Source organism: Lynx rufus, unplaced genomic scaffold (assembly GCF_022079265.1).
Source record: "Lynx rufus isolate CCGP_SWC_20201006 ecotype Redwood Valley unplaced genomic scaffold, mLynRuf1.p SCAF_2, whole genome shotgun sequence".
Taxonomy (NCBI): domain Eukaryota; kingdom Metazoa; phylum Chordata; class Mammalia; order Carnivora; family Felidae; genus Lynx; species Lynx rufus.
Window position 1 is genome coordinate 185,360,371 of NW_025814834.1, and position 9,878 is coordinate 185,370,248.

Sequence of the window (9,878 nt, forward strand, 5' to 3'; positions counted from 1 at the left end):
CATAGACTTTATCCTAGCTCTGCCACATACTCTATGCCTCTGTTTCCTCCTCTGTAAAATGGGGAGGCTGCTGCTGATGATTAGAGTCTCAAGCAAGTCATTCTAATCTGCAAATATTGCCTGGCACAAACCAAAGGTGACAGTAACACTCTAATTGATAAAAATGAAAATAATGTAATGCCTATGAAGGACAAGCATGCTGTTGGTCTGCATACTCACTGCACTGCAAATATTGCCTGGCACAAACCAAAGGTGACAGTAACACTCTAATTGATAAAAATGAAAATAATGTAATGCCTATGAAGGACAAGCATGCTGTTGGTCTGCAAACTCACTGCACTACCTAGGGGTGAAATCCACCAGGAACTATGAAAGGGGAACTGCAGGGTGGGTAATAGGCGAGTCAACAGCCCTATCTTTCCTCTCTCCTGTCTCAGGTGGACTGTTAGCCAGTAGAGCCCACAATACCTGACCATTGCCTGTGCTGCTCCTTTGTTTCTATCCGCCTTCTATCCTTGTGTCTCCCTTGCAGGACATTTTTCATGGCTGTAGCATTAGTGGAGCATGGCCTGCAGTGGGTGGCTGCAGCCTGAAGGCTAGCGGACGCTGGAGGTGTTTGCCAACAGGGTACCCGCCACTGCCACCAGGGGCACCGTCTCCTCCTATGGGCACCTATCTCCACCATGGGCACCTATGAGAGTCTCACCTGGCCTCTGCCAGACCTGCTCAGGGACAGATGGCAGCCCCAAGTGTTTGTCCAGACAACTGAGAGACCAGTGGCCCTCAGAATGGCCCAGAGAGGGGAATAGCCAGGCATGGCACCATTTGGCTCCTTGGGGTCCCCTAGAGGAGGAGAGCATGTGATCAGAAGGAGGCATGTCACTGGGCAGAAACAGGACCCAGGGCCCCTCCTGTGCAGGTCTGAGGGGATCTTGGAGGACAAAATAACATAGTTTTGTGGTAAGAGGCTCCCACTGGATGGTCACTGCACTGGATCTAAAGAGAAGGGTAACCCATGATGGCCATGACCTGGGAGCACAGAGCAGGCCCCTTAAGTAATTGAAGAACACTTCAGCCTCTAAGGCCTGATTCTCTTCCCCGACTCCACTCCCACACTAGAACATAAGTTCACTGAATGTGGAATCTAGATCAGAACCTGTCTCATCAGAAACAGTTCCAAACTCCTAAGCACTGTGGGTATCTAGAACTATCACCCTGGGGCCAGCCTACCTGCCACCACCACTCTAAGCAGTGCACCTACAGAGGAAGGTTTTATTGACTTGTCTTTCCCTCGGTTACAGTTCCAAGATGGCCAAGAGCTACAAAAGCTTCAGAAAAGGGCAGAGAAATACCCGTGCGCCAGTCCTCGCTGGCTGTGGGGGAGCAAAGTTACCCTCGTAGTCTATGACCCGGACTACATGAAGGTGATCCTGGGGCGATCAGGTGAGAACTATCCCACATGTCTTCTGCTATGGCTCTTCTCTCTTGGGTATATTCCTTGGGGACTATGAAATTCTGGAAGAGAGTCATGGCTCAGCCTTCAGTACCCTCCAGCAACCATCCTTTTAGCCCACAAGCCAGCATAAGGCCAAATATAGATACTTAGATTGAATGCTTAAACAGCTGTGAGGGATTACATTTTTCTTTCTTTCTTTCTTTCTTTCTTTCTTTCTTTCTTTCTTTCTTCCTTTCTTTCTTTCTTTCACCACACTGATATTATCCCAGACCTCAAAGTCAATTTGCTGTCCGTGATGGCTGGTATTCAGAATCCCTGTCTGTGGTGGGTCATAGAATGCCTGATTTCTATATTTCTTTGCTGATCACAGTCTCATTGGGGCTGTGCTATGGACCACTGAATCTGCCCTCCTAAGCCCAAGTTACCATCAGGAAAGGAAGTGAGTCAGGGCTTGGAGGCAACTGGGGAGTGGCTTATCACAAACTGCCAGCTTACAATCCTCAGGAAGGAATGAGAGCCACTGGCCTGGACCACAGCACCTCCTGGGGGCAGCCTGCCTTCCATGTTCCCCTCAGTCCTGTAATGCCCTCTTAACTTTCAGACCCAAAGTCTCATGGCTTCTACAGATTCCTGGCTCCCTGGTTAGGTAAGTACATTTAACCAGGACTGTAGTCCACCTTCCTGTTTGCCAACAACTATCCATTTGGCCCAGATAAAACAAGACTGTAGTGACCAGCACCAAAGTCACACCCTCAACTCTGAAGTGAGCCTCGTTTCTCTTCTTCTGAAAAAATTCTCACCTCTGGATGTCTGGGAGGCTCAGTAGGCTGAGGATGTCTCTTCATTTTGGTTCAGGTCATGATACCAGGGTCATGGAATTGAGCCCCACATTGGGCTCCACACCTAGCTTGGAACCTGGTTAAGATTCTCTCTTTCTGCCTCTCTCTGCCCCTCTCCCTGGCTCACCATCTCTCCCTCTCCCTTTTCTCCTTCTCTCTCTCAAAAAAATACCCTCACCCCTTCCTAATGGTGGGGAGAGCTCTCCTGCAGCTCAGCTTCTTTCACATCACTTCACAGTCCTCGAGAATGATCTCAGCCTGACTTTTCACTGAAGTCCTTCTATGACCTGCGACCTGCTCGGTTTCAGCCTTGATCTCTCAGCTGTCATGACCACTTGCTGTGACCCAATACTTGCGTGGTCACCTTCCTGACATGCACTGGCCTTCCCAGACTTGCCCAGGAAGCCCTTCTTCTCACACCCTGGGTTCCTCCCAAATTCCTAGATGACTCTTGGGAGTACCTCTCCCCACACACCCCCATTGTGACCCAGGGTATGGTTTGCTCCTGTTGAATGGTCAGATGTGGTTCCAACACCGGCGGATGCTGACCCCAGCCTTCCACTATGGCATCCTGAAGCCCTACGTGGGGCTCATGGATGACTCTGTCCGCGTGATGCTGGTAAGTCCATCCCGCGCTCACCTGCACACTCACACCCATAGCACAGTTCTCAGAGCCCACTCTCAGGCATGTGTGTCCCACAGACATCCATCAGGCACAGCACTTATATCTTACTAGGAGACAGGGCTCCCCAGGGTGGATGGGACAGGAAAGTTCCAGGCACAAGCTTGCCTCCACTCTGTGCTCATTGCCAACAAAAGAGAGAGTCATGGTGGATCCAGGGTCCATTCTCCTCCCCACTTGATGTCTTTGGCTTGGATAGGAAGAGCAGTCAATCCCCCTGGACAACAGGGCAAGTGACCCTGGCTGGCCTGGCAGTAGCAGCTTCAGGATGTCACTGACATGGGCTCTGGGCTGGGGCTGACGGTTTCTGCATGGATTTTAGCCACTCCATGGAGGGAAATGGAGACCAGGTCTCAACCCCCAGGCCTGGGTTGCACCATCATATCACCTCTGGGCAGAACCTTATTTCTCACTAACTGTGCTCAGCTGACATTTGATGAACAAAAGGAAATGTGGTCCCTGATATCCCTTCCTTAGGAATCCTGGTACTGATCCCTTAGCCTTTCTCCTGCCTTGACGCTTGCTCCCTAACATGGGACTTGACTTGTTTCTTTTGTCTAGATCAAACGGCAGAAAACGTCCACCTTTTGGCCCTCAGAAACATTTTGTGTTCTTCTAAAAGGTGGTTAGTGCCATAACTTGCTCCTAAGTTAAGAGAGATCATGATTAATTACATAGCAAAAGTTTCTGTGAAAATACTCATCACATTACAAACACTTATTTGCTATATTTCCTAAAATGCTAAAAACACAGCCACTTTAGAAAGAGAGGACATCCCGTTAGAAGAGAGAGCCTAGCCTTGTCAGCATGGGCCTTCTGGAGGAGTAGAGGATTAATGTGTCCCTACATCACAGGACAAATGGGAGGACCTCATCAGACAGAACTCATATGTGGAGATCTTTGAGCATGTCTCCTTGATGACCTTGGACACCATTATGAAGTGCGCCTTCAGCTACCAGGGCAGCCACCAAGCACACAGGTCAGTGAAATTCTCAGGCACCAGGCCCTATTTCCTACCAACTGGCGTGGACTTATCCTGGGAGGTAGGTAAGGCAGTTTGGGTGTTTCCCATCAACAACAGCAACATTGTGCAGAGAGCTCCAGGCCACAGTCAAATTCAGCCCACACCACACCTTCATTAGGCACAGATCCCTGATCCTTGCCACAGAGAAAAACTTGGCTGTCTATGTCCCTCGCAAAGGGCTGAGGGTCTCAAGAGCATAAGAAAGAAATGGTGAATGCCTCGGATACCTGTCCCACTGATTGAGGAACCCTCACCCACAGCCCCAATCCACTCCAGGGCAGATGCCTGCCACCATTTAGGCCCTTTTGCATCCTTCCCATTCAGGATCTCCCAGTCCTACATCCAGGCCATTCAAGACCTGAGCAACCTGTTTTTTTCCCGAGTGAGGAATGTTTTCCACCAGGATGACATCATTTATAGGCTGACCCCTGAAGGCCGCTGGAACCACCGGGCCTGCCAGATTGCCCATCAACATACAGGTTGGACTCTAGCCCCTAGGCAGCTCGCCTCCTGCTTCAGAGACATCCCAAAGGGATGGGCCCCACTCAGGCAGAGCTCTGTGCCTCCAAGGCCCCTCCAGAGGTTGGGACACACCCACACTGGGTACCCCCCTGGTGCAGGTTTTAGGATGCCAGTGCTGTGCCTGAGCTGATATTTGTCATCACGTGGGTGAAGGTTGAATGAGACTCCCTGCCAATGGCATTCAAACAGTGTCTCTCTGGGATGTGCTGTTGAGTGGCGACCCAACCCGCAAGCACATGGTGCTACAGCTCTCACCCTGACACGTACACCTATTACCACTCTCCTCCTGATCCAAATGGCACCCAGGCTGGGACAGCTGGGGGTAGGTGGGCCAAGGGGGTAGCTGTATCTGGGCACCCAGAGCTCTCAGCTCTGCCTGGGAACACTGTTCTGGGACAGACCGAGTGATCAAGCTGAGGAAGGCTCAGCTGCAGGAGGAGGGAGATCTGGAGAAGGTCAGGAGCAAGAGGCACTTGGACTTCCTGGACATCCTCCTCTTTGCCAGAGTGAGTGTGAGCAGGGGAGGCATGAGGCTTTGCCCACAAGCTTGGAGGGAGGGGCAAACTCTGACATGTCACCATTTCCTCTCAGACGGAAGACGGCAGCAGTTTGTCTGACAAGGACCTCCGTGCCGAAGTGGACACGTTCATGTTTGAGGGCCATGACACCACAGCCAGTGGCATCTGCTGGATCCTCTATGCCCTGGCCACGCACCCTGAGCATCAGCAGAGGTGCCGGGAGGAGGTCCAGAGTCTTCTGGGGGATGGTACCTCCATCACCTGGTGAGTGCTCACGAGATGGGATTGCCCAGCCCACTCAACTGGAGAATTTCCTGCTTGGCAGAGTCTTGCCTGTCCTTCAGGGTAGCTTCGTTTCAGGGACCACCTAGACCAGATGCCTTACACCACCATGTGCATCAAGGAAGCACTGCGACTCTACCCACCAGTTCCAGGCATTGGCAGAGAGCTCAACAAGCCCATCACTTTCCCTGATGGACGTTCCTTACCCAAAGGTATGAAGGTCACCACACTCACACAGCAACACTCTGCAGGAACACATGGGACGTCAGTGGTCCACATGTCATGTGGCAGTTCTCAATCACTCTGGTCATCTTTCATCCATAAATGGACACTTACTCTTTAGTTTGGATGAGGATAGAAAATGCCTGACACAGAGCCAGAGCACTGCCAAAGTGTCATAAAGGTTACTTCCCCTTCCTATCTATGGAGAATATATTCTATTTCGGTTCATTCTCCCAAATAACCTGTAAGGTGCATCTCAATTCTAAGATCTCAAAAGAACAGAATCCTAAGTTTCCAAACTTATCCAACAAAAACATTCTATTACCATGAGATCCCATTGTTTTGTGACGCTACAGCATTCCCACTGAAGGCACTGACATTCTCTGATTTAAAACTACATACTCCAATTCCTGACTCCAAGTCTAAACTCATGGACCAATTCTGTCTTCACTGTCATACCTATTTGAATATCCTGAAGATTTGACATAACATTTGGATAACCCCTTTGTGACAAAGGCAAACAACTATATACATATCAGTTAAAATAAAAATGACTCAATACATTGCATCTTCTCTACAAGGAGGTGCTGACTTCAGCAAGGGGCTTCAAAATTAGCATAACCTTGTAATATCCAGAGATTTGATGGCTGGAGAGAAAATCCCTCTGGGCCAGACAGAGCTGTTTTTCCTTCCCTGTGGGGTCGAGTCATTGAAGCAGATCAGGGAATCCACTGTCATTATTTTGACAGTCCAGTCAGTGGGGAGCCCTCAGATTGGTGGCAGAGAGTACCTGATGACCAGATCTGAGAATCCAGCCATGGTTGGAGGCCACCGTTGGCTCACCTCTGATCTGAACTCCAGGCCTGCCACATCCTAGCTGTGTGGATATAGGCAAGTAGCTTAGCCTCTCTGAGGCTCTAGGTGCCTGATATGGACAATGGGGACATGAGTGCCTTCACTGGACGGTTGTTGTGAGGATTGAATGAGTTCATGCATATTACCCAAGGGCCTATGGATGCTACTTGATAAATGTGAGTTTTCTGTCACTTGAGTTGTTCCAAAAAGTAAGCCTCCTGTTCTTTCCTACTTCTCAGCCCAGGCATGGTTCTCTCGTAATGAGTGTACGGGTGCTTTCCTTGTCCACCCCATCTCTCTTGCAACACAGTCATTCCACTCACAATGATGAGCAGTGGCTTTCGCTGTGGCTTCCAGGCTGTTTGTGCATGCACATGACTCCTCGTGGCGTGGATATGATCCGTCTTCTTCTCTCTTCTGTCCCACAGGATTCCAGGTGTCCCTCTCCATTTATGCCCTTCACCACAACCCGAATGTGTGGCCAAACCCAGAGGTATCATGCCCTTGGGAAGAGGGGCTGGGATGAGCTCTCCAGACCAATGCATCCTCCTGTCCCACCTCTGGGTGGTCCATCTGGTGGCTGGTTGATAGGAAGGAGGGGCTTGACCACACCTGTCCTAGTCCTGGTGCTCCCTCTGCAGGAGTTTGACCCTTCACGGTTTGCACCGGGTTCTGCCCGACACAGCCATGCTTTCTTGCCCTTCTCAGGAGGAGCAAGGTGAGTTACTTGTACCAAGATGGGATGGGGGGCTGTTTTCTGGGTATACACCTGATGTTTGTGACTTCCTATGTTAATATGGGTGCCTACAGATATGCCGTTGCGTGTCTCTGTGCTAGGAAAAAGGTGTATCCCTGTCTATTTACAAAAGAAAGTTGGTAAGCACCACATGACCTGAAGACTTTGACCCATCGCTCATACCTAACCTGTAGCTACAATTCAGTGTCAGTGGCTGATCCAAAGCTCACTGCATTCTGGTATTTGATTCACTGTATGAGTAGGACTTTGCGCAATAGATTTTCTCACATGTTAATTTTCAACTGCTGTTGATTTCAAAGTCTGGATGGAATCAATAGACTTCTTTTGTGCACATTCTCAAACCAGCTTTTCCTACTCAACTCGCCATTCTGTCCCCGCACTGAACCACTGACTTCTTTGCATGTGTGTCCATTCTCAGCTGCCTTGCATATCTCAAATATTTAAGTCATACGTGGGGATGGTTACTGTAGCCTCTTAAGGGTTTCATGAAGTATTCGACTAATCTGTGTGGCTGTTATGTTTGCATCTATCCAAAAGAATTCTTGAATACATGGTAATGGTCATGTACTTGACAATTTTCCCAGTTGTCAAATCAGTATATATGGTCTGGGCTCTACACACATTAACATTACACTCAGTCCAACGCTGAGTGGGCAAATGTATGCAAATGAAGACATTAAACTGCTTTTGAGAGAAAAGCCTCTGTTTCATACATGACACATGGTATTTGAAAGTTTCCTGGAGTATAAAACATAAAGCAGACTTGAAGGGGCCGTGGAGCTGGGTGACTGTTCTCCAGAGTGGCTGCTGTGAAATCCTCCGATGCTGCTGAAATTGTCCTCTAAATAGTAACTTCAGGAAACTTTCCAAGAGTTACTAGAAACCAGTTTTTTTCTGAATACATAAATCTATCAATTCTTCAAATAGTGAATCCACTTTCCCAGAACGGGCTTAGAGCCGATTATGTTTGCAGGTATTGGCTCTAGGATTTGGTTTCTCCCTGGGAATGAGTCCTTCCTCTTAGATGTTGGTGGACGATGTGTGGCTGCCAGTGGAGACAGAAGAGGGCCAGACAACACTGCCAGAAATCACATTACTTGCCTGTGCGGCTCAGGGAGGTGACCCTCTTGTAAAAGGATCTTAGGCCTGCTGACAGCAGAGGTAGGAGTAGGAGTTAGTCCTGGAAGACTGTCGGCTTTGTCAAAAGTCAGGGGCAGAGTGTGAAGCAAGGCTTGGGTCGAGATGTGTGTGTGTCCGGGAAGGAAAGGGATCGGGGCCGGGCCCATGCAGGAGGGCCCTGCATGTGCTGTTCCCAGCAAGGGGATTGGGGCCACTTCTCATTTCCTTTTCCCTCCCTGACCCAGGAACTGCATCGGGAAGCAGTTTGCCATGAATGAGATGAAGGTGGCGGTGGCCCTGACCCTGCTCCGCTTTGAGCTGGCGCCAGATCCTTCCAGGGTCCCTGTTCCCTGGCCAAGAATTGTGTTGAGGTCCAAGAATGGGATCCACCTGCATCTCAGGAAGCTCCTCTAAAATCTGTGCAGACAAGGATGAGCCCGAGAACCTCCTGCCTGCCATCCTGTCTTCCTGTCTGTGTCTCCCTTCCCCGTCTTCTGCCTCCCTCACAACCTCCATGATCTCCCCCTCTTTCCCATCAGACTGTCTGCCCTTCTCTGTCTCACCCTTTTCCAAGACTCCTACTAGTTTTCTGTTACCCTCCTCCTACTTGGCTGTAGCCCTGACTGGGCGTGTAACTCTCGATTACGCACCTGTCCTCTAGCCTGTCTGGCCTCTCCTGTCGTTATTCTTCCTGTGCGCTGGTCTGTCCTGTACTGTTTTGTCTTGCTGGTTTCCCAAATGACACAAACTTAGTCCCTTAAGGGACTGGGGCCAGACTGCCTGGCTTTGAACACTGGCTCTCCCTCTTACCAGTATATTGACGCTGGAAAGGCAACTAAGCTCTGGGTGCCTTGGTGTTCTCGTTCAGATTTTGAGATGTATTTGAAAAAATCTGTTTCGGGTTGGGGCACCTGGGTTGCTCAGTTGGTTAAGCATCCGACTTCGGCTCAGGTCATGATCTCATGGTTCATGAATTGGAAGCCCACATCGGGCTCTCTACTGTCAGAGCGGATCACACTTCCAATCCTGTCTCCCACTTTCTCTGCCTTTCTCCCACTTGGCTTTCTCTCTCTCTCCCTCTCTGTCTCTGTCTCTCTCTGTCTCTGTCTCTCTCTCTCTCTCTCAAAAATAAATAAACATTAAAAAAAACTGTGTTAGAGTAGTTGTGGGTTAAAATATATAACATTCTTTGCTCAGTGCCTAGAACATGGTAAGCACTCACTAAATGTTAGCTACTTACAAGTATATGCACCCAACTATATAGAGGAAATCGAGGATTCGGGGAGGAAAGACAGAGTGATGCCCAGAATTCCACCCCAAGTATCCCACTTCCAACCTCCCTCCACAACTGCTCCTGGTATGCTAGGTGCAAAGCTGGTGCTGGGCCAAGTAAGGGAAGGGGTAGGGTCCAAATTCAGTGGGCCAGGATCAGAGAGAGATGGGAAGTAAACAGAGAACTGGTGCAAGGTTGAGAGGAATGGGTAAAGTGGTTACCTCTCCCTGGGTTTGGACAGGAGCCCAGATTTAGGGGAGAGAGCTAAGAACTCCGGTGCTGTGGATTGTGTAATGAATCTCCTGTCACGAGTTTGGGCAAAAGAGAAG

General features: G+C 49.6%; 1 protein-coding gene across 3 annotated transcripts; it reads left to right on the plus strand.

Moving 5' to 3' along the window:
* Positions 1-1,972: 1,972 nt before the first annotated feature.
* Positions 1,973-8,775, plus strand: LOC124515969 (cytochrome P450 4A11-like). 3 transcript variants are annotated; one of them, XM_047085066.1, is made up of 10 exons: positions 1,973-2,102; positions 2,787-2,914; positions 3,832-3,956; positions 4,326-4,480; positions 4,923-5,029; positions 5,115-5,305; positions 5,402-5,535; positions 6,829-6,893; positions 7,042-7,118; positions 8,522-8,775. In XM_047085066.1, the coding sequence occupies exons 2-10, from the start codon at positions 2,816-2,818 to the stop codon at positions 8,688-8,690; spliced, it is 1,122 nt and encodes a 373-aa protein (XP_046941022.1). In that variant the 5' UTR covers positions 1,973-2,102; positions 2,787-2,815; the 3' UTR covers positions 8,691-8,775. The 3 variants fall into 3 exon arrangements, with proteins under 3 accessions (XP_046941022.1, XP_046941023.1, XP_046941024.1); XM_047085067.1 differs by having other exon boundaries at positions 2,816-2,914; XM_047085068.1 differs by lacking the exon at positions 2,787-2,914.
* The last annotated feature ends 1,103 nt before the right edge of the window (positions 8,776-9,878 follow it).

Coding starts and splice junctions, on each gene's coding strand:
- LOC124515969 (XM_047085066.1), top strand. CDS start 2,816: ATGTGGTTCCAACACCGGCGGATGCTGACCCCAGCCTTCCACTATGGC. Junction 5,536..6,828: donor TGGACGTTCCTTACCCAAAG/GTATGAAGGTCA, acceptor TCTGTCCCACAG/GATTCCAGGTGTCCCTCTCC. Junction 6,894..7,041: donor ATGTGTGGCCAAACCCAGAG/GTATCATGCCCT, acceptor CTCCCTCTGCAG/GAGTTTGACCCTTCACGGTT.